General features: G+C 37.3%; 2 protein-coding genes across 4 annotated transcripts; both read left to right on the forward strand.

The window, feature by feature from the left end:
- The first annotated feature begins 2,578 nt into the window (after positions 1-2,578).
- Positions 2,579-13,172, forward strand: LOC132139651 (disabled homolog 2-like). 2 transcript variants are annotated; one of them, XM_059548165.1, is made up of 15 exons: positions 2,579-2,743; positions 5,127-5,379; positions 5,517-5,656; positions 6,531-6,629; positions 6,742-6,873; positions 7,167-7,247; positions 7,578-7,604; positions 7,689-7,739; positions 7,836-7,898; positions 8,392-8,994; positions 10,852-10,987; positions 11,410-12,051; positions 12,140-12,357; positions 12,525-12,617; positions 12,753-13,172. In XM_059548165.1, exons 2-14 carry the CDS (start codon positions 5,247-5,249, stop codon positions 12,597-12,599), a joined length of 2,400 nt encoding a protein of 799 aa, XP_059404148.1. In that variant the 5' UTR covers positions 2,579-2,743; positions 5,127-5,246; the 3' UTR covers positions 12,600-12,617; positions 12,753-13,172. The 2 variants fall into 2 exon arrangements, with proteins under 2 accessions (XP_059404148.1, XP_059404149.1); XM_059548166.1 differs by lacking the exon at positions 8,392-8,994.
- Positions 13,173-13,554: 382 nt separating this feature from the next.
- On the forward strand, positions 13,555-15,068 carry LOC132139653 (heat shock protein beta-1-like). 2 transcript variants are annotated; one of them, XM_059548168.1, is made up of 4 exons: positions 13,555-13,920; positions 13,954-14,106; positions 14,271-14,334; positions 14,508-15,068. In XM_059548168.1, the coding sequence occupies exons 1-4, from the start codon at positions 13,743-13,745 to the stop codon at positions 14,692-14,694; spliced, it is 582 nt and encodes a 193-aa protein (XP_059404151.1). In that variant the 5' UTR covers positions 13,555-13,742; the 3' UTR covers positions 14,695-15,068. The 2 variants fall into 2 exon arrangements, with proteins under 2 accessions (XP_059404151.1, XP_059404150.1); XM_059548167.1 differs by having other exon boundaries at positions 13,556-14,106.
- The last annotated feature ends 8,515 nt before the right edge of the window (positions 15,069-23,583 follow it).

Below are 23,583 nucleotides of genomic sequence, written 5' to 3' on the forward strand. Positions count from 1 at the left end.
ACGGTTATGGATAGAAATGTAGCGGAGTAAAGAGTACAATATTTTCCTCTCAAATGTACTTGAGTGAAGTCATGAGTACTCCCCAAAAATGTACTGTACTGTACTGTACTCAAGTAAATGTACTCCATTACTGTCCGGCTCTGTATATCATGTTAATATATTGCCATAGTTAAATTCCATAACATGCCAATTACATGTGATACCAATTTCACATGTTGGCACATACATAATTTCTTGCATAATTGTTTTCGTTAATTCTTAGTTTTTGCCTTGATAATAGAAAATATGAGCTAGGCATCATGTATGACAGTCAAAAATGAGATATGAGCTACAAAATGACCAGATCCTGCCATTAACTATATAGAAGACATATCTTGTATGTATAAGGCTTATATGTGGATATGAAGAAGCAATACAGGAGACCTATATTTCCTGTATGCACATATATGCACCTCAATTTTGCCTATTTTTTTAGCCACCTTTGCAAAGACAAAAAATACTAACCTTAAGCGCACTGCCATTGAGAGCTCTTGCAGGCAGGTGCATCTGGCATTTGGTAGAGGTTTACAGGGTTTCCTCCCTCCAATTGGGTGTATGCACCAAGAGCCTTTAAACTGCCCAAAGACCTCAATACCTCGATGCTGTGTTACACAGACACATATGAATGCTTCACATTTATTTATTATCGACTAATTGTTTGTGACTTGATGCATTATTATTAAGTCAGAAGGACTTCACATGCCAGTTTGAAAGACATTATACATTCACAAGTGTGAGACAGATGACAAGAGAGGTGTTGAAATAGACAGAGTGACAGAGGAGCACAGAAATTGCAGTACCATCATTATTGGTGAACAGGTCGCAGGATGTGCACTGGGACCAGGTGTTCGTTTTGCAGTCGATTGATCAAGGATCATTTATTTCCGCACTTCTTGTCTTGACCCTTGCTTTGTAGAAAGATAAATAATGATCCGCATAATAATAAATTATGATTCCAACTCCATTCTAATGCATGACTAAACAGTTTCCAAATCTAACAGTGTAGCCTGTAGCCATGCACTCCGAATTTTGTGGATTTGTGCCCACATACATATGGTCCGATATGCTCTTCCATTAACCTGATAAAGAATGCATATCATTACTAAAGCAGCTAAACCCTTAATGGTGAAGCGGTCCTTTCTGTATGGGAAATTTGTACACTTTATTACACTTCCTGTTCTGGACACTACAGTTATGTGCTGAAAACACCTCTTTTTAATATTTCAGATACTTCCCCTCAGCTCACTCAGGAAGGTGGAGAGGCATGAACTGCAATCCTCTCCTCTTTTCCTGTTTTTGGGGCACTATGGGAGACTTATGTTGGCTGTATCTGCAACCTCAAAAAACTACAGTAAAACTTTTTTTTTAAATCATATTATAATTCAGTCCTGTGCTTTAAGAATCTTTAAGGAACCCTAGAAAAAACTCTATAAATAAAATGCATTATTATTATAAATGAAGTATCAGAATGATCATTTTAGATTAAGACTTTATATGGTCAAAACAAAAATACTTGAACTTCATATGCAAATAGCCTGTAAGAGATATGGCCTGGTATTAGGCCATAGCTCAATTAGGATATAAGTAGCTTTTAAACATGCCTATAGAAAACAATTAAAAATAATAATTAAGAAAATAATAATATTTAAAGATATGTTTGTGTAGTTTTGTTTCTATAATTACGTTTCTCCATTCCTTCTCTTATATGTCAGCAGTGACAGCAGAGAAAGTGTTGTGAGGAAGGAAGGATGAGCTGAATTTCTTTTCTGGCTTTCAGAATGTTCTAGGGTTTCATGAAAAGGAAATCTGCACATTGCATAGGCTGTGTAAATTAATGTATGTGAAATCTCATTTTCATGGGCGTAGAATATAGCCTACGCGGTGGACGTTTAATAAAACGTTAATTCGTCCCCAGCACTTTTTCGTTTTCAGGTACTAGTATAAATAAATCTAGGTTCCACTTTAAAGAGAAAAGATATTATGTTTGAATGTGTGAACATTATGCAGCGCTAAACACTCTCTTGCATTCATACTCGAAGCCGGAGTCCGCTCTTACACAAAAGGTACCAAACAGACTTACAGAAACAATTATGACATGCCTGCCAGGAAATCCCTAATATAGACAACATCCAGAATCACTAAATAAAAAAGGTGAAGACAAGTCATGCTCAATTGCTTATTCAAATGATTTTATTCAAATGAAATCAAATGATTTTTGTGTGTTTTTCAAGACATCATAATGCAGTGCTAACTGACATATATTTAATAGTTTCTATAAGCTAATAAAATACTATTTTCGGACTTCTGTGATAAAAATGGAAAGTAGGAAAATAAATATAATATATTTATGGCAACGCCCGTTTATTTTAACAAATCTTTCAGGAGAAATTTCCTTATGAAAAATATGTCCATAATATATTGATGCAATATTATCAAGTTGAGCTTTTTTGCTAAAATAATTTGTGATCTTCAATTCAGTGTTGACCAATCACTAGTATTTGCATAGGTGCCGGAGATGTTATAAAGGTCGAGTTTAGGTGCGCGGTACCTGTTGGAGGCGCTCGGTAGCGGGATCAGTTTGGGGAGGCTGAGGATCGCCTGTTTGGAGGTTTCACTCGACCAAACTGTCCACGACGCTCAGTCTGCACCATTCCGAGTTTGTTATCAGCGTTTCAGGTGTGGAGCTCAAGAACACACGATTGCGGTAAGTGACGGATACCATGGCTCATTCATCCTCGTGTTACCTGTGGTGTTTTTTTTAGTTGTTGTTGTCTTACCTGTTAGTGAGGCAAGTAAAAGTTATGAATGGTAGCATAAGTAAAGAAACGCGGAAACGTGAAAAATGAAATTACATTTAAAAATCAAATGACTATGAACTCTTTATATTTGGTCTTATTTATGGATTTTAATCACTTCACGGGAGTAGCCTAATACAGCCTTTAAACTAACGTTAAGAGAGACTAAAACAATTTTATCAAGTGTTTTTTTTTAGATACCGAATTGGCTACGCAGTTATTGTCTACATTTCAATTATTTGAAAACAAAAGTAGACTATAAAGTTGGTGTACCGTAAATTTCAGCATCAAGTGGTAAAAAAAAGCGTCTGCTGAATGTCAAAACCAGTGAAAAGTCAGCTTTACATAATGTCATGTTATACTAAAGTGTACTTATGTTTTATTTATTTATTTTTATTCCGTGCTAATCATCTATTAGTGATGTATTTTGTGCATGGCTAATGTGTAACCTGCATGTTTGTAATACTGCTGTTGCTGAATCCTCTGTTTTAATTAAACTTAACTGTTGTGACTTGGGTTCACTGAAGTTACTGAACAGCCAGGGCTATGAGACGAGTCCACATATGAGCATAAATGAGCCATTGTGTTGCTGCTCTGAAAGTTGTTCAGTTTTAAACGGAAGATCCCAATCTCCGACATCTGGATCTCTGAAGTGTTTTCAGAACATTCAGAGGATTCGTATGGTCTTGGTTCTAAATTATAAAGTTAGAATTCAGCAATGCATTGTGCCATCATCATCTTAGCTTGTGTGTCTTACCTGGCTCATCTGGGTTAATGTGTAGATAGTCATGAGATTTCTTGATTTATTTGTCGGTGTATGAATATAATGCCCCTCATAACCCATGTTTAAAAGTAACTTATTTTTGCATTTCACAGCAAAAAAAGTTTTTATGATTGTGTGAATGTTTATCACCATTTTATTGTGTGCTTTTGTGAGACAGGATGCAGATATGCTTGAGTGCTTGTAAAGCAGAAAAACTCATGATTATGTGTCTTGCACAAGAATCTTCTGTCTGTCAGCTGCTGAGTGTCATAAAATGTTACTCTTCTAGCAGCGGAGTTATAATTCATCAATTTTATTATTTATATTACTCTTGGATTCTAATCCTATCTATCTATCTATCTATCTATCTATCTATCTATCTATCTATCTATCTATCTCATGGTCATATATAACCTAATAGAACTTAGTTAATTTTAAAACCATTTCAGATTTATTTTGTCATTGTCTTGTCTCTGCTTTTGGTTCCTGCTGCATTACGATTATGTAAACTCATAGATAATAGATAATCGGAGCAAATCAGATTTTCTTCTCAAATTTATTTGAGATTCTGCCCAAAGACAAGCACTGAAAGAAGAGCATTTGGGCAGTCTTGAGAATCATGGGATAGGAATTGTGTTTTTAGGGCTGATGAGCTGCTGGAAAAGGATTAACAGGTTTTAATTGCTCAACCTTTGATCTGCCTACGTTAGCTCTCTTGCTCTGTCTATCCACTTTCTGCTGAGAAATACACCGCTAAACACTATTGGCTGCTCATGGTATGTCTTTCAGACCATTTATATTCTATTTTATCTTTGCTGAATGATCTTTCCTTCACTGAATAAGACACTGTTGTAATTTAACTGAAGTTTATCTATCTGTTGGGGCATCTTATGTGACTGTGAATCCTTTGGTTGAGATGAACAGCCTTTCCCTTGATCTCTGAAATTAGTCAACATTGCATACTGTTATTTATTTATTTTTTCTCCCTTTTTTCTAAATCTTTTACATTTTGATTGATTTTATTGATTGAATGGTGCTTTATGATTTATTGATTGTTTGGAATTGGTGAATTAAAATGAAAGTAGGGATTACTTTGAGGGGAAAATCTTTATAGGGTTGCAATGTAATTTTTCTATAAATCCTGTATTTCAGGAATGGGAAAACTTATTTGGCACTTTTTGTTTTGCCTACTAAGCAGGAAGTGTTTTTTTTTCTACTGACACCATTTCCTCTCTTTCTTTCCTCTGCCTTTCTGTCACTAACAGAATCTGTGAGCCAAGTTAAAATAGTCTGTAGAGCTTTACATTTCTTGATGTGTATGTAACGAATGATGTGAATTTGAACAACTGACTGCTTTGTACTTGTAGATAATTGCATGGATCTGATAAACTGATTATAAGCTTGTATGTAAATGCTTGTTTCTTTGACTGCATGTCATGAATAAGAGAGACACTATAGTCAGATTTCACCTCTCTCAACTATCAGCTTCTTTTGTCTATTGTTTTTTTTTTCTCTCGCTCTCTTTCCAGGCGCAGTGCTGAGAATGTGTGCTTGCTGAATATCCTACCTGTGTCCACTAGTTTCTTTTGCCTCTCAGTTGGGTTTTGTCCCATCTTTTGCTTTCATTCTCCTGTGACGAAGCACCCACCATGTCACAGCCACCTGATGCTGAGCCCGTCACTGTGGTACCAGCAGAACCAGCAACAACTACTGAACCAGCATCAGCCACAACACCCACCACACCAGTCACCAGAACTTCATTCTGGAGGGAAAGGAGAAAAAGTACACTCTGGCCTCCTATTTTTAATCTATTTTTAAACAAGGTTGATGCTACCTACAGCAAATGTGTAAACGTTTTTGTTTGTTTGTTTACTTATTTACTAAATTGTAAATAATGCGTTTGTTCTCTTCCTCTACAGTCCCGGAGAGGACGGATGAGTTCCTGCTGGCCAGGTTTCAGGGTGATGGAGTGAGATATAAAGCCAAGCTCATTGGTGTAGATGATGTCCCAGAAGCCAGAGGGGATAAAATGTGTCAGGATTCCATGATGAAACTAAAGGTGCAGATCCAAGATGGTTGTCTTCATTTCTGTGTTTTTTATATGTGACAGTGGACCAAGAAAACAAGTCATAAGTGTCAATTTTCATTTATACATCATCTGAAAGCTGAATAAATATCTTAGGATAGGACAATATTTGGCTGATATACAACTATTCAAAAATCTGGAATCTGGGGGTGTAAAAAAAAAAAAAAAATCACAATATTAAGAAAATCGCCCTTTAAATTTCTCCAAATGAAGTTCTTGGCAATGCATATTAAGGATCAAAAATTTTGTTTTAATGTAGTTACAGGGTGTGATTTACAAAATATCTTCATGGTACATGATCTTTACTTAATATCCTAATGATTTTTTGTCATGAAAGAAAAATCTATAACTTTGACCCATACAGTGCATTTTTGGCTATTGCTACAAATATACCCCAGCGACTTAAGACCAGGCTGACCAGGGTCACATATGGGGAGATATGGGGTGAAGAGATGTTGATAAAGATGAAGTTGTGACATTTGATAAGTATGGTAACCAATTCTCGGAATTGGTGCTCTGCATTTAACCCATCCAAGTGCACACACACCGCAGTGAGAAGTGAACACACACCCGGAGCAGTGGGCAGCTATCTGCTCCAGCGCCCGGGGAGCAATTGGGGGTTCAGTCCCTTGCTCAAGGGCACTTCAGTCATGGGTACAAGAAGAGAGCGCAGTTCATTCACTCTCCTCACCTACAACTCCTGCCAGCACTGAGACCCGAACCTGCAACCTTCGGGTTACAAGTCCGACTCTCTAACCATTAGGCCACAGCTGATGATGTTGATGTTGTTGATTCTGTTAATGGTACAGATATTATTATAAAGTGCTCAGTTCTTGTTTGTGTACAGGGCATGGCAATAGCTTCTCGTTCTCAAGGCAAGCACAAGCAAAGAATATGGGTGAACATCTCTCTAACAGGAATCAAAATTGTTGATGAGAAAACTGGGGTGAGTAGTTTTGTGTATATACTTCTGTCATTTGAGAGCTGGCTGCTTCTTTGTCATAAAATTCTGTATTGGTTTTACAGCATGCTCTGTGTCATCTTGCTCTGTCTCAAAGGTGATTGCGCATGAACATGTGGTGAATAAGATCTCATTCATTGCTCGCGATGTCACTGATAACCGGGCGTTTGGATATGTTTGTGGAGCAGAGGGGCAGCACCAGTTTTTTGCTATTAAGACCGCTCAGCAGGTCAGAGTTTCTTTCATTCGACACAAAATACTAAATCCTAGGATAGATAACAAATCTGGGCACAGTATGACATATGTTTAAGTGCATTTAAACAAATATCTGTTAATGTATGGTTTGGGGTAGAACTGACTGAATGAAAAAGACAATGCAGGATTGTCATTCTTTTGCCCTTCTGTTTAGTGCCACTAGCAAACATTGCACACAGCTGAAAATGCTTAGAGTTGTAAATGTGAATGGAATGGTATGTAATCCAGTGTGTAAATCGAGAATGCATTTACTCTCCTCTTCTACAGGCTGAGGCTCTGGTCACTGATTTGAAGGATCTGTTTCAGCTGATCTTGAATTTGAAGAAGAAAGAGCAGGAGGCTGCACAGGTGATGCATATTTTTCTAATACTTAACAAAAAATGTTATTTGGATTGTAGTATGCTTTAAGTAAATGTGTCTGAAATTGAGTAATGAATTTGGTGCTATATTTCACGCAAGTAGATTTGTCTAGGCTTGTTTAGATATTTGTCTGTTGGTAAGCTAAGCTGTCTTGTGTACTCGCGTCATTTACTTTTTGTTCAAGCAGCTTACAAACATTGAATGCCTTAAAAAAAAAAAATTATGAAGGAAAACGTAGTTTTCATAAGCATTTAACTAAACTGTTTTTCCTATTAGGTTAGATGCATTTTATTGACTGAAACCTTTACTACTTTGCAGGGTGAAGGGAATGGCGCTGTGATCGAGGTGGGTATAAACATTTTGGGTGATATTTCAGTTAATTATTTTGATGTGATCCTTCATTTGTTTGTCTTGATGTTCCGTCATCAGAATGGTGGTGATGCTTTACTCTCCTTGGATGGTAAAGAAAATGCTGTAAAAGTGCGTGCTTACAACTTCTTACAAAATTGTGTTATTGAGCAGTTCAACTTGAATTCCTCAGAAAAAAACCTAGAGGACGTTTTGTGTTATCCTCAGACTGTAGAGCAGATGGACCTGTTTGGTGATATGTCCACTCCACCTGACATACACTCTCCGACGGTAATGGCCCTAAAGTATACATTTTTGCAAAGGATCTACTGTTGATGTAGTTTCAGCAGTTTATAGAATATTTATTTTACAAATATCTACAGTGTTAGTCAGTGTTTTTTTTTTTTGTTAACATACTGAATGCTTTACTACTATCTTTCATTAGTACTTACCAAATGCATCTATCAGCCCTTATATCTCTTAAGTATCTCAGGCATTTGGATTGGCTCCTTTTCATGACCAAAGAAAATATTTCCTGGCTACCAATAATGCTTTTGGGAAAATCCTGTTGGCCAGTAGATGGCACTCAAACCCAAGAAAATGGAGATCTCTTCAATTACATCCTATTAATGGTGTTTGATACCCTTCCTATGGAAATGTTCATGTCATTAATGCTATATGATTTTAAAATCACAAAGATCATTTTATAACAGTCTTACTATTTTCTTTCAGTATTTGTCACAGAATCTACCTCTAATCACATCTTTTTTTTCTTTTAAACCAGCCTGACAGTGTTCTGCTCCTTGACTTTGCTTTTGTGATTGACAATCAAGGAAATCCTTTCATCTCATACCCATCCCCTCTCTCCAATGCACCAGATGACAAACCGGTTTCATCCATATCAGATCTTTTCCCAACTCTTAGTTCTGATCCCTTTTCTCACTTGAATGATCAGTTAGATTCCATGTTTTCTTCCAGTAGCAAGTCTGATCTTTCTAGTTTCCTCTTGAATGGGCCAGATCTGCATCAAAGCCTGAGTGAAGATTCCTCTTCAAACAGTCAGCTGTTTAATGGACTGTTCAATACCCAGTTGTCACATGAAAGCAAAGTAAACCAGCTTCTTTTAAACAATCTAAATGATGAAAACAATTGCCCCTTTAGCCAGAATCCTTTTTTGAGAACCTCAATGAACAACCCACCAATCTTACATGGGTTATACAAGTCAGGTCCTCCTGTCCTCCAAACTCCTCTCTTATGTAATGGATCGAGTAAATCAGTGGAGTTGTTTCAAACCATCTTGCCAAATTCTGCTCAAAACGGAGGCTTGATAGTCCTTTGCCCCCCACCTCAAAGCTCAAAGTCTGGATGCATGCGGAGGAGAGAGAAGGTGAACATTTGACAAGAGAAACGTCAGAGTTCTCACGCCCGTTTCACACATAGTACTCCGTCTGCGGTGCGTAGGCGTTGCGTATTTTTTTTAAGCACCCATGTTGGCGGATTCCAGCGTTCACACCGCACGCGGTCGCGGTCCGTCAGTGCGTTCCAGGAGCAGTGCGTCTGCAGCAGTGCAGCGAGTCTATTTTTGCTGTGCTGCATGCGCTGAATTAAAGTGACAGCGCATTGTTCGCGGTAAAAATGAACATGGATTGACATGGAAATGCAGTCATTTCACAATAAATGTATACTAATTAAAGCCCACGCAACACATGGGGTTTGGCTAGATTTAAAACATGAAAAAGAGCAACTTTAGAGAAACAAGGCAACATTATATATGCATACAGAGGCAGAAAAACATGTTTGTGATATACTAACAAGAAAAGTAGGCTAATGTTGTGTTTAAATGGGTTTCAGCTTATTTCAGCAACTTATTAGAAAAACCTAGCAGTCAAATGCATTTGAATTTAAATGTCTATGAAAGATTGTTACTGTATTGTGATGAAAGAGGATCACAATGCAGAAAAAGCTTTTTGAATTTTGATTTTTATTTATACATGATTTGATATCAAAATAATGGACAAATGTTGTGTTTTGTGGCTTAAACAGCTGCGCATCAGTAGCGGACTGCAAACGCGTCCTGTGTGAAAGCACAATGACTGTGCATACGTAACGCACACGGACTGCATGCGCACTGCAGACGGATTATATGTGAAACCGGCACATCCAAATGCTGAGAGAGACTAAAAGGACTGTTTGGCATAAATGGCTGCAATTTTATATAAAATTATTTAAAATACAGAATACATTTTTACTTTAATGTAAGGATGTTCTCCCTTTTTAGAAAGGTTTGAGAAAGCTTGCATGGGTGGTTTAATTATTTTTAGAAACCGTCCTTCTAGTTTGTCTTTATAGATCACTGATAGTTGGATTTATGTTTTTTTTTTTTTTTGTTTTTTTTTGCACGTTGGAAATATTGAATTAAAACATTACACATTATCTTGTGTTGAGGTGCATGGCATTTTTGTCTTTGTCTTGTCAGTGTCTTAAAAATTGATAATATACTTTTTGCTCATTAAGAATGCTACTAAATTTTATGCTAACTGCCTGTGGTCCTTTTTCACTAAATAGTAGTACCTTTTATGCATCAATACTAAAATAAAATGTCCAACTTGTTTTAACATGATTAAATTATGGATGTAAACAACAATGTCATGGCAGTCACTGAAAGCAATACTGTGACTTACTGCATGTAAGTCAATAGAAATGCTGTTAATAGAAAATCCAACTTCAGAATGCCAGTAAAAAAAATTTTTTTTTTGTTTCCTTGTGCCTCCGTTTAAATGTGCAGGGTAAGTATGTTCAACCAAGCATCTACATGTATATCAGACTTAAAGCATTAGCACACTTCCATAATGAAAATTTATAATTTACTCACCCTCTTGTTCCAGACCATGAGTTTCTTCTGTTGAACACAAATGAAGATATTCTGAAAAATGTTTGGTATTTGAACAATTGAGCACCATTGAATTCCATAATAGAAAAAGTAAAACTCGTACAGGTTTGTAACGAGTGGAGGGTGAGTAGATGATGAAAAAGTTTCATTCTGGAGATGAACTAATCCATACAACATACGGATTTGTTTTCCCATGACAACCTTCGTTATAAAATTTGGCTTTTTCTTGGTGACAACATTAGTACCTTATATCTTCTTGAAATGTATGCTGTATCTTGTTTGGCACTGTAATACTAATTTTAAACCGCAGCATAGCACTATAATGATTTTAAACAAAACATTTTGCCCCCACAGTCACCTGGAAATGACTTGTTTGGAGCTGAACTTTTTGCTCCACCAGCCCAGAAGGAGTCTCAGCCCTTAAATCAGACCTCATCCATTCCAGCAGATCTTTTTAACACCACACCATCCTCCACTGTCAATGCTTTTGGTATAATGCATGCTTTTGGTACACTTATGAAACTGAACTGGCGGATCTCTCTCTCTCTCTCTCTCTCTCGTTCTTTATAAAGACCCATTTCTACTTTGTAAGGAAAATATGCGAATACAATTATATTTTATATTGTGAAGACAGTGTTTTTAAAACTAAATAAACTGCTTTCATATTGTAATTTTCATGATTTCTAAAAGCAGAATGAAAACAACTTAATTTCAGTAAATGTTATCAATTTAAATAAACGATGCACATGTAAAATTGTAAGATCACTTTTTTTTTTCCCTTTAATTTCCTCCCCTAGTGCACTCTGGGTTGTTTGACTATCCAATTTCAGAGGAACATTACTGCATGTAATTTCAAACATTGTGAACATGATTTAACTTGTTGTTTGTAATTCATGTAATTGTGTTCTGTAGGGTCATTGTCTCTGGGTCCCACATCGGTTGCACAAACTCCTGGGACAGCTCCATCTCTATGGAGTCAGACTCCCACAATGTTTCCTCCTCAAGGCGGTGTTCCTCAAGTAACTGTTCTAGGACAACCAAGCCCTTTTTCTCAACCATCTGCTTTTGGAGGACTGCCTGCTCCTGCATGGGGGCAGCAAGGAGCTTCCCCTTTTTGTCCACCATCTGTCACTCAAGCCTGGGGCCATCCAGGAATTGCAGCACCTGGTGGGGCCTGGCCCACATCTGGTCCTGTTACCAGCCCTTTCCAACAAAACCAATTTGCTCCCATGATGCCTCCTAATTCAGTGATGGGTATGCAGCAGAGTGCAGTGGTTCCTCCTCGACCTCCACCCCGTCCTCCGGTGAAAGAAGATCCCCCAGTGGTCAAAAGCTCCTTTACAGCTTTGGACCCCCTAGGGGAGAAGGAGAAGAAGACTGGAAAAGATATGTTTAAAAATTTCCAGATGGCTAAGCCCCAGAAAGCAGAACAAGGAACTGGTCCTAGCACCAATGGCTCATTTGACCAGTACTTTTCTAGCAAGGTTGGCTTGGCTCAGGAGGTGGCAGATCATGATGACTTTGACATAAACCAAATCTCAGTTAACTCAAATGGTATACACTTAATAAACAGATGTAACTTAAGTAACCGAGCAATGCAATTTTGGATGGTTTGATAATTACAGTTCCTCGTCTTATCCAGGGACCTCCAAACTTGCTCCTCAGCAATCCCCTCCTCCATTCCCTGTACCTCAGGGAGCAGGTCTGATCCCGACCCTGGCCCCAGCCACAGGACTTTTGGGTGCTGCCTTCACTCCTAATCCAGCCCCTGCATCCTCAAACCCAACTCCCACAGCAGGCTCAAACCTTTTTGATGACACTTTTGGAAGTAACCCTTTTGGAGCACCACCCATGAATACAGTATGTACATTTAAATAGATTTTGAATTCTAAAAGCTTTTAGTGTTGTAAAGGCAGTTTTGTGTAACCCTGTTTTTCTGTTTGTACAGTGTTTTGGGGATTGCACATTTGTTGATCTTTTTGAATTTATTGAATGTATTTAGTTGCCCTGTTGGTTTTCTATCACAGAGCACTCCAGCCACTCAGACTGCTGCCCTTGCAGATGCTTTTGGAGACCCGTTTAGTGGAAATCCTTTTGCCTGAGAAACTTTAGCACTGTTGGTAAGAAACTATAAAGACACTCTTAAATACTACTTTAAATGATTGGTTATTTTATATATTGAATAAGTCTGAAGGAAAAATGACTTGCGGTATGTGTTAAAATAAATACATGACCTGTTCATATACTTATTTCAGTACACTCCCACTGATCCAGTGCTACTGAGCCAGAGGACCACACAAGCACTGTAGAGTTGCAATCAGCATTCTACTACATGGGGAAAGAGATGTGCCCAAAAAAACCTTTGCTTGTATTCTGTGCTTCGCTGTTCACATTCCCTCTATATATCTGCTGTAACCCCTTTCTGTGCCTTTCTAACTGATCACAGATCAGCCCTTCTCCAGCCCATTCACCTTAACCCATTTCAATCCCAAGTCACTCATGAAATAAGTTGCACAGTTGAAGTAGGGTTCTTCTAGAGAGTGTAATAGAGAAGGAGAGGAAATGAAAGATAATGATCATGTTTGTATACATGATTTTTCTGTATGCAAGTATCCCGAGCAGTTATGATGAAGTAAAAATGCTTAATCCTAATTTGTCATTAAAGAGAGTGAATAAATATTTGGCTTTGTGATGTGTGTATTTCTTGGTCACCTGATCTCAAAACATCAGTAAAATCATAGCAATTGTTAGTGCCATGCAATGAATCTTAGTTTATCCGGCTACAATGTTTACAAGACTGAGGAATTCTCTAGAGCTGAGATAAAGGCTGAAAGTACATACTGTTGTACAACAAAGTTGGAAACTATAGTGAAAGAAAGAGCTCCAAGATGTGACCAGACTACAGAGGCCATTAATGCAGTGACCCTATTGCCAGTGTGCCCATTGTCATGTGCCAAGAATTTGCCATTACCCCTTCAGTTCTATTAATACAGAGAGGATGGCATCATTCTGTGTTTGTCAGATTGGAACACAGGGCTGAAAGATTTACAAATAGTCTTTGTTGACGTTTGGGACTGGATAATTTGGGATAAAGGTTTAATAGAAAAGAACCGTATAAAAGAAGTGAGCAGCAGCTTTCTGTAGCATTTCACAAGAATCAGATAAACTGTTGTTGTATCAGCATCGGGCATTGAAAATTTCCAAAAGCTCCCAAGTGTCTTTCAGTGTTGAAATTGTGTTTAAAGATGCCCCGTCCTTTGTTTCAAAGAAATGGTTGCTGGGACCCTCTTCAGGAAAAGACACAAAACCTTTTCAACCAAAACACCGATCTCCCCTGTTTCCTCGAACCAGATGAGGTTAGTTGGATAGAATCGGCAAGGAAAAGACTGGGGATTTCAACCTGGCCAGGATCTATGCGTTTACCTCTCTTCAGCTCTTTGTGCATGGAGATTCCACCTAAATCATATATTGGATCAGAAGGACGGGTTTCTGAATCTGTGTGTGAAAAAATGAAAGGACAGCGAAACTGGAAAGTCTGTCTTGATGTCAGTCCGTTTTCTCCAGGGGAGATAAACATCAAAACCAAGGAGGGATATTTGGAGATAAAAGGTATGATGAACTTCATATGCCTGGCTTTATTCTGTGTGAAGAATTTCTAATTCACTGTGTATTTATGTAAATGTAACCAGTGTATGCAATTACATCACATACTGCAGATCACATTTCGTAGAGACTTCAATGACATGTTCTTCAGTATCTGTTTTCTTTCACAGGTAATCACGAGGAAAGGCAGGAAAATCACAGGTTGATCTCAAGAAGCTTTACAAGAAAATACAAGTAAGGGAGTCTTTGGTTTGCTTTTTTATTTTCAGTTTGTGTTCTCATAGTAACTTCTTACGTATTTAAAAAAGGGTTACATTTTAAAATCTTGTATTACAGCTGTACAGAATGTACAGTGTTATTCTATCATGACTCATGGCTGGTTTAATTTCTATTGTGCAATTCTTTAGGCTTCCAGCTGACTTAGACCTGAAACAGATCAACTCCATGCTGTCTCCAGATGGTATACTCTCAGTTGAGGCCCCATTACCTGGCTCTAATATCAGTCTCCCTGGAGAGATTATCATCCCTATTCACATGATGGACAAACAGTTACCTGCAAAATCAGATGAGCTGTGCCTAACTGGTAACAAGTAACTTACAGTTCTAGTTAAGGGTTAGGCATGGCCCATCTGATTTAATGTTTATGTTGAAAGTAATGAATGTGTTAACCTTTTGCTTTTGATAGCTAACATTAGAAAAGTTTATAAATACTGGCTTTGCGTGAAAATATTTATCTTGTAATGAATTATTACCAAACATGACTAAAGATAGTAATACGCTAAATTGATGAGTTCTGCTGTTACTTTGGTTTAAATACCATTATGAAATACACAATTTGTGCTGTATAAGAACTCTGTATAAGATAATCACTCCTAAATGTAACTAGTTAGTACTTAAGAGGGATTGGATTTTACAGTAAACTCTTTCTCGGGGCTAGAAAGAAAGAAAGAAAAAAAATGGTTTCATACTCAAGCTTGTGTCAAATGCCAGGACAATCCTTTTGATCTTAAAAGGCTATTTTAATACATCTGTTTTGAGAATGGTGGAAATAATATATAAAATAAAGTTATGTAAAAATAATTAACAAGAGACTTTGAACTGAAATTGTCAGGGAAAATCAATAAATAGGTAAGTAAATAACTAAATCTGTAAATCTGATCATGCAGCTGAGTAGCGCTTCAGGCCACATCCTCTAGATGGTGCTGGTATCTAAAGCTGTAGAGCTGACACCAGATTCTCAGTGCTTTTAACTTGAATAACTTCACACTACCGCACTGCTTGTGAGGCAGGTCCTGACGCAGTCAGTAATGAAACCCAAAGCCTTCCTTCTTTGGTTTCATTCTTGGGATGTTTAGATGTATTGAGGCAGGTTTCACCTAGATCCAACGGTCCGTGGACGTGACGTCTGAAGCTGGGGTCTAGGATTCTCCTTACCTCCACAGTTTTACCTTGACTATTTTTGTATGTGTTCCACAGCTTTCATCACATTACTCGGGAGCAGTCATCAAATGACATGTCTCAGTTACACTAGGCTTGGTAAAAACAGCAGTGTGTTGACATGCTCTGTATTTTCACTTTTTCTGTTACCTTGATTTAGTTATAAGTTGGCCAGATGATGTATCCTTTTTACTCAAAGATCTGTTTTGCTGAAAGATAATCAAGAATATTATATATATATAATATAATTGATTAGGGCACAAAACAGCTTTATCTCGGTCATTCCTACAAGTAGTTATTGAGGTATTTACACAATCAAATGACAGTGTGTTAAAGTGAAGTAATTAGTAACCTGACAGTAAGGATTTCTCTATTTAATGAGTCAGTTATGACTTAATGCATCATCAGTTGTATTTAACAGAGGTTGAGCCTATTAAAATTCATATGATGATTGCTGTTAGTACATGGCAGATTAAATTAAGTGCTGGAATTGTAGATATACACCATATAACACCAGGGCATACCGGCACTTGGCACCATCATTTAACTTACTGAGTGCACACATGGTGGACATGCCAGAAATATGGCCCAGGGAGTCTCCAATTACATGACAAGTGTTAAGATATTCAGGAGGAAAGAGGGTGTTGAAATAGTGATAATGCCAGGGAGCTCTGCAGGGGCAACTCTCCACCGTCTGCGGTATGAGCAAGTGTAATGAGTGAATGAAGATTTATGGCACAAAAAAAAGATTTGTTTGTCAACTTTCACAATTCAGTGTTACATGCACAATATAAATATGTGAACATATCTGTTATTTGCATATAGGGTAATCTAGTTGGTGTTTTTTAGGTGTGTGTGCATGAAGTTTCACTTATAGTATTCATCTTACATTTGTTCAGAAGATTAAAAAAATGCTTATCAATAGTTGGCATGGCATTGACTCTTAACGTTATCTGTAGAATATTACTCCCTGGACTGTAGCATATAAATGACCCTGAATTAATGTTGTTCTTGCCAAAGATTGTTTCTGTCAGTTTTAATAACATTGTATGGGGATTTTCCCTGATAGTCTTCATTGGACGTAAATAATACAGTTTTCCTTTATAGCATTTGCAAAGTAAAGTTACCTTTTAATTTGGTTAAGTAAGTTTCTGTCTCTCTTACTCACTTCCTACAGCCCTAAACTACTAAAAGCTATGCATGCTGAGAATGTGCAGGGCTCAGCGCTACATTCATTTGCCCTGCTATAAGAAATCAGGCAAATGTTATGCTAGTGTTGATGTCAGTTCCTGAGTGAATGAGGCCATTAAAAAAAGTCACATGTTTCAGGGGGATGTATGATGAGGTGATGTGACAATATTGTTAATATCTAATATATCACATGAGAGATTCTCAATACTTAAGTCAAATTTGATGTATTTTCCATTATATAACAAATAAAAGTGGTATTTAAAAAAAAAAATTGCGCATATTTTAAGCAAAACATTTCACAAAGCGGTTTTGAAAATGATTTACAATGATTAAACAATACATCTGCTATTAGATATGCTTATTTGTACATTATGGTTGTCAAATGTTAGCGGAACATACAGTAGTTAATGTGATGAACTACAGCGGTGGTTATATTTCTGTCATTTGAATGTTAGTTCTCCAACATTTTCTGTAACTTAAAATAAATAAATAAATAAATACACAGACCAACGTTTGACACTATAAGTTACATAACGCTGTCAACAACATATTATCATACTTAAAAACATCACAAAATAATAAATAGTAAGACAATATACTTCCAAAACCTTTTCTTGTTACAAATACTTAAAGTCAGAAAAAAAACACATTATCCAGTAAAGATGGCATATAAGCATAGTGATGACAAAGCCAAGCAGTTCTACATATGTCTCCTTGACATTTAACATTAAATAAGAACTAATCCATGTGTGATTAAGCCAGTCATGTTTTCAGTCTCACTGGTGTATCATAATACATCTGTTGACATTCCATGCATCTTTTTAGGTAGTGTTGAATGTCAACAAAACTAATAAATTGCCAAGTATCATATATATAAATGTATCTAAACTTTCATATATATCTAAACTTCACAGACAAACAATGAAACACAAGTAGGCCTACAGTATTTATGTTCCGGAAGAAAAATGACATATGCAGTAGCTAGTCTTTTCCATCTTCAGAATGATTGTCAGCGCCAAGTGCTTCACCTGACCAATTCCTTTGACACACATTCATGCCATATTATACATGAGTTATCCTATGTTTAACTTCTGCTTGGCTGGCAGAACAAATCCAATATAAGGCGGTACATGCAAGCCCTGGGGACTGTTCAGGGGTCTCATTTATAAACGTTGCGTACGCACAAAATGGGCATAGAAATATTCGTACGCAGTTTTCCACGGACATATCGTGATTTATAAAAAAATAAACTTGTACGGACATTCTAGACCATGCATCGACCAACGGTTTTAAACTCTGTTTTCATGTCGATATACAATTTTACATCAAATATTCCACTCGCTTTAAAGCAGATAAACACTGAAATTACATAGCCTAATTTTACAAACAAATTAATTACATAATTTCATTAACAATAAACAGAATCTTCCTGTGATGTTTTAATGGCAGAGAGGGGTGCTATAGGTGCACAATAATTAATATTTAAACTAAACTACTGATCTGTTTCGAGAAAAACTTTAGCAAGAACAATAATCCATGATGCGCACTTTACATCGATATTATGGCGGACACTGCTGGATTCGGTGTTTGAATATGTGCAATGATAATTACTTACTGTACAACCACCAGGGGTGGATCTAACGGCTACCTGCTACCACAAAATTATCACAGAATAAAATATAAATGTAAGCAGTGTTTCATCTGCTAGTTTTCAGCCGCGGCGATGACAGAATAATGCAAAATCATGGCAAAAACACGTCTATTAATAAACTGTGCACACGCACGCAGTGTGGTTTATAAAGTCTTTTTACATACGTAAATAACGTTTTTTTTTTTTTGGTAAGTCATAATTCAAAATGTCGTTTTTTTCTTGTCAGAAGAGCACATGGATAGCTACATTTGTGAGAGACAAACTCGTCGAGTGCAGTCTTATTGAGACGTCTAACGGTAAGTTCATGTTTATTATACATTTTCCTTACATAATTGTTTGTCTGAACGTTAACCCTCGCGTAACTTAAACGCACATTTAATTTTGTTTCGTGCTATAGTTGAAGCTGCACTTTGTAAGTTTGTGTTCAGAATTTACATAATTTATAATGAGCGAATAAGTTACATCATATATCCATTTTTCCAAATCGTGTTTTTGACTTGCCTTAATCACTTTGGTAACGTTACACCTATAAGTGTTTATATATGGACTATTTCAAAGCTGCAGAGTAGCCCGTTAGCTGCGTGACTTGTCAAAAATTTCTGTGTGCCTATGCATTGTGATCTCACATATCTGTGTGCCAGTGACTGTTCATGTGTGTTCAATATAGCCAGCATATTAATATAAAACTGTGATTATACTGACTGGAACATTCTATTGATTACACCGTTTGAAAGCACCTTTCAGCCAATCACTATAGCATATTCTGCTTCTGTAGACCTAGGGGAATTTAACTCATAATGAATGATGAACTCAATTTCATGATAAACTTCACACAGTTAATTATACTGAATTATTGCTATTAAAACCATCTGTATTTTGTTTACTTTATTTTATAGGTTGGATCAGAGTCCACAAAACCCCATCCAATTGTCATGGCTATTTAAAAATGCCAGCAGATCTCTCAGGCATATGTCATAATCAATGGACAGGTAGGGTTGTTTTGGACAATTTTCAAAAGGAATTGCGATACATGTGTGAAACAGTGAAAAAACAGACATGGTTATTAATAACACCCGATGTACTTGTTCTTATATTGCATCTACTCTAACATTAGCCTGTTTCATTCTTAATTTGAGGTCACCATAGTCACCCGGATCCAGTCTGTATCCAGATCAGAGGGTCACTGCAGTCACCCGGATCCAGTACGTATCCAGACCAGATGGTGGATCGGCATCTAGAAGGGACCTCTACAGCCCTGAAAGACAGCGGAGACCAGGACAACTAGAGCCCCAGATACAGATCCCCTGTAAAGACCTTGTCTCAGAGGACCACCGGGACAAGACCACAGGAAACAGATGATTCTTCTGCACAATCTGACTTTGCTGCAGCCTGCAATTGAACTGCTGGTTTGGTCTGGTCAGAGCAAGAACTGGCCCCCGAACTGAGCCTGGTTTCTCCCAAGGTTTTTTTCTCCATTCTGTTACCGATGGAGTTTTGGTTCCTTGCCGCTGTCGCCTCTGGCTTGCTTAGTTGGGGTCACTTCATCTACAGCGATATCGTTGACTTGATTGCACAGCTGGATGATACATCACTGAATCAATGATGAACTGATTTTAACTGAAAACTGAGTGTTTACTATTGTCCCTTTGCATTATTACACACTATTTTCCTATTTAATACTGTAAAGATGCTGTATTTTTTCAATATGACAGGCTTATTACTCATAATACATGCAAAATATAGCTGCAAATGGACTTTGCTTTTCCACTTTAAATTTGCCATGCATTGTCCATTTGTGAAAACAGAAACAGTAATTCAAGATTTGCAATTGTGTTTGGATTTTGTCACAATTTGTCACATGTGGAAAACGCAATTGAAAATATAATTTGCAATTCCTTTTGAAAATTGTCCTTCCATAGACAGGCTCTATAGCAGAGTACACTGCTCTCAGGTGTAGATCTTTGCTTCAAAGCTTTCTAAGTGTTTGACAATAATAGTTCACCCAAAAATGAAAATTGGCATTAATTATTCACCCTGGTCTGAAAGCTCTCGGATTTCATTGAAAATATCTTAACTTGTGTTCTGAAGATGAACAAAGGTCTTACGGGTCTGTAACGTCATGAGGGTGAGTAATAAATGACAGAATTTTAATTTTTGGGTGAACTATACCTTTACTACCATTAATTTTCAATGTCATTTCACTGTGTATTTAAATAGCTAAATATGTCAAAATGTAATAGTTAAACAGCTAAAGACACAGGTCAATCAGAAGTAATTTTCTTATTTATTGCAACTGTATTTCTGTGATTTTAGCATTTGCTGAAAAAAGAAAAGAAAATTGCATGTTGTTTGTCATTGGTACAAATTTTGACACATTTGTGAATGTCAAGTGGCATTAAAAATATTTTTTAACAGTCTAAATAACCTGTATTTGTCATTATTTATTAATCCATGATTGTTTTGTTAAGCATAGGTGAAATTATGAGAATAACCCAGCAAGAATAATCCAGAACCACAAAAATGCAAACACACAAATGGTAAAAATGACTATATCTTGGGTTTTCTCAACAACCCAGTGTGCTGGGTTAAAATGTGTAAACCAGCATGCTGGGTTACTTTAACCCAGCCCGTGTTCTGTCCAATATTTACCCAGTGCTGGGTTGCCAATTGGGTTATTTTTAACCCAGCCATTTTTAGAGTGTATATATATATATATATATATATATATATATATACAGTACAGACCAAAAGTTTGGACACACCTTCTCATTCTTTATTTTCATGACTATGAAAATTGTAGATTCACACTGAAGGCATCAAATCTATGAATTAACACATGTGGAATTATATACGTAACAAAAAAGTGTGAAACAATTGAAAATATGTCATATTCTAGGTTCTTCAAAGTAGACACCTTTTGCTTTGATTACTGCTTTGCACACTCTTGGCATTCTCTTGATGAGCTTCAAGAGGTAGTCACCTGAAATGGTCTTCCAACAGTCTTGAAGGAGTTCCCCGAGAGATGCTTAGCACTTGTTGGCCCTTTGGCCTTCTGTCTGCGGTCCAGCTCACCCCTAAACGATTGGGGTTGTTTCAATTCGATTGGGTTCAGGTCCGGTTACTGTGGAGGCCAGGTCATCTGGCGCAGCACCCCATCACTCTCCTTCTTGGTCAAATAGCCCTTGATGCCTTCAGTGTGACTCTACAATTTTCATAGTCATGAAAATAAAGAAAACTCTTTGAATGAGAAGGTGAGTCCAAACTTTTGGTCTGTACTGTATATACATATATATATATAATGATAGATGTTCTAAAAGAACATCTTAATGACAAACTAGCACAATGTTTTACATATGAAGATACAGTATTTTTTAGTGCCAAAATTGACCAGAAATTGATTTTCCAAATTTGATTTTCCTACAATATGTAGCCTAGTGTACAATGCTTATTTATTTTGAAGGTGACGAAGGAAGCAACAGTAGCACTAGTGCTGCTAGTGATCCTGCTGTTGAACAAGATGGGTTGGACAGTTCAGCTTTTGAGTCAGAGCAGGAACCTTCAGGTAAAGTTTAAGCAAAACTAAACATGCTGGCTATACTCTTAGAAAAAAATGTGCTTTTATGATTTATAAGGTCATCAGTAGTAGGACTGTGATCATTGGGACATACAATTGATGGCTGCATAATTAATACAGATTATTGAAAGTGCTTATTTCATATGGCAAAGAAACTCAATGTGCAGAGTGAGAGAGAGGGGGATTAAGGGAAAGATGATAGAGACATTGAATGGCTTGAGACTTCTTGACACTTCATTTGATTATTTTGCCCGTCCACAGTCTAAGGATTTTGATTTTTTTTTAAGTATAACCCAATTCAAACAACTGAAAGAGCCAAAGAGTTTAGCAGCCTGGTGGACACATGAATTGGGTGGTGGTAACTGCAGTAACAGAGGTGGCCTGGAGTGGAGTCAAATTCCCGGCCTGATTTACTGTCCCAGTCCGCCACTGCTGAAAGGTATATCCAAGTTCTAGAACAACATATGCTCCCATCCAGACAATCGTCTCTTTCAGGGAAGACCTTGCATTTTCCAACATGACAATGCCAGACCACATACTGCATCAATTACAACATCATGGCTGCGTAGAAGAAGGATCCGGATACTGAAATGGCCAGCCTGCAGTCCAGATCTTTCACCCATAGAAAACATTTGGTGCATCATAAATAGGAACAGGGTTCTAAATTAACACCCGCCAACCCGCCAAATGCGGTGTTAATTAAAACTTACTAGCCAGTTTGGCTGGTGATCCATGGCATGAGGCTCTGTTCTCGGTCATTTATCCCCCTGGCAGCACTTCCTACATTTCCCATGAACACTGTGCTGTAATGCTACGTGATGACGTTTCATATGCCCATTGGCTGCACGCAGTTTGCAGAAACCAGCGCGAAAAAACATGGAAAAGAATAGAGCGTCCATCAGAAAACACAAGGAAGAAGAACGAATGGAGCCAGAGCAGGGAACATAGACTGAAAGAGGAGGGAGTTAGCTATTAAAGAAAAAAATTAAGATTAAACTAAATGCGGCGGTGGTTGGGACAGATTTCTCGGGGCGAAAAGAGGAACGAGGCAGGGGATGAGGATATTACGGAGCCCCGCACGTCACCTGTAGGAGAAAAAACAATCAATCCGTGGCGACGGTTTTGCAATCCGTCCCCTCAGTTTATAAACCGTACTCACGAATTCATAAACTGTTCCTTCGGTTTAACAAACCGTGCCCACGAATTTCCAATCAGTGCGCTCAGATTTTGTAAACCGCACCCTCGGTTTTTGAATCTGTACCCACGAATTCATAATCTGCGCGCACACTTTCGCAATCCGTTCCCATGGATTTGTAAACCGTACTCACAGATTCATGCAGCAAGCTCCTACGTGTTAACATACAGTTTTAATGAATATTATTATGTGGAATGGTTCTACAGCAAAGTGTCTTAAGTGATTCTCTATCAAGTGTAGTACGAGGTGGAATACAAAGATTTAATAAGAAAGATGTGCATCAAAATCTTGTTAAATTTGTGATAATCTTATAATAGCACTTGATTATTATTGTACAATAAACCTGCCATTGTGACTGACTCTGGAGTAATTATTTTTCCTCTTTTGTAAGTTGTTTTGGATAAAAGATTATTATGCATAACCTGTATAATAATA

This window comes from Carassius carassius, chromosome 4, assembly GCF_963082965.1.
Source record: "Carassius carassius chromosome 4, fCarCar2.1, whole genome shotgun sequence".
In the NCBI taxonomy this organism is placed as follows: domain Eukaryota; kingdom Metazoa; phylum Chordata; class Actinopteri; order Cypriniformes; family Cyprinidae; genus Carassius; species Carassius carassius.

Excerpts from the sequence above, each read along its gene's own strand:
- LOC132139653 (XM_059548167.1), top strand. The coding sequence starts at position 13,743 with ATGCCCCGTCCTTTGTTTCAAAGAAATGGTTGCTGGGACCCTCTTCAG. Across the intron at positions 14,107-14,270 it reads GGGATATTTGGAGATAAAAG|GTAATCACGAGGAAAGGCAG; the intron begins GTATGATGAACT and ends TTTCTTTCACAG. Across the intron at positions 14,335-14,507 it reads AGCTTTACAAGAAAATACAA|GCTTCCAGCTGACTTAGACC; the intron begins GTAAGGGAGTCT and ends GCAATTCTTTAG.
- LOC132139651 (XM_059548165.1), top strand. The coding sequence starts at position 5,247 with ATGTCACAGCCACCTGATGCTGAGCCCGTCACTGTGGTACCAGCAGAA. Across the intron at positions 6,630-6,741 it reads TTGTTGATGAGAAAACTGGG|GTGATTGCGCATGAACATGT; the intron begins GTGAGTAGTTTT and ends TCTGTCTCAAAG. Across the intron at positions 7,740-7,835 it reads GTAAAGAAAATGCTGTAAAA|ACTGTAGAGCAGATGGACCT; the intron begins GTGCGTGCTTAC and ends TGTTATCCTCAG.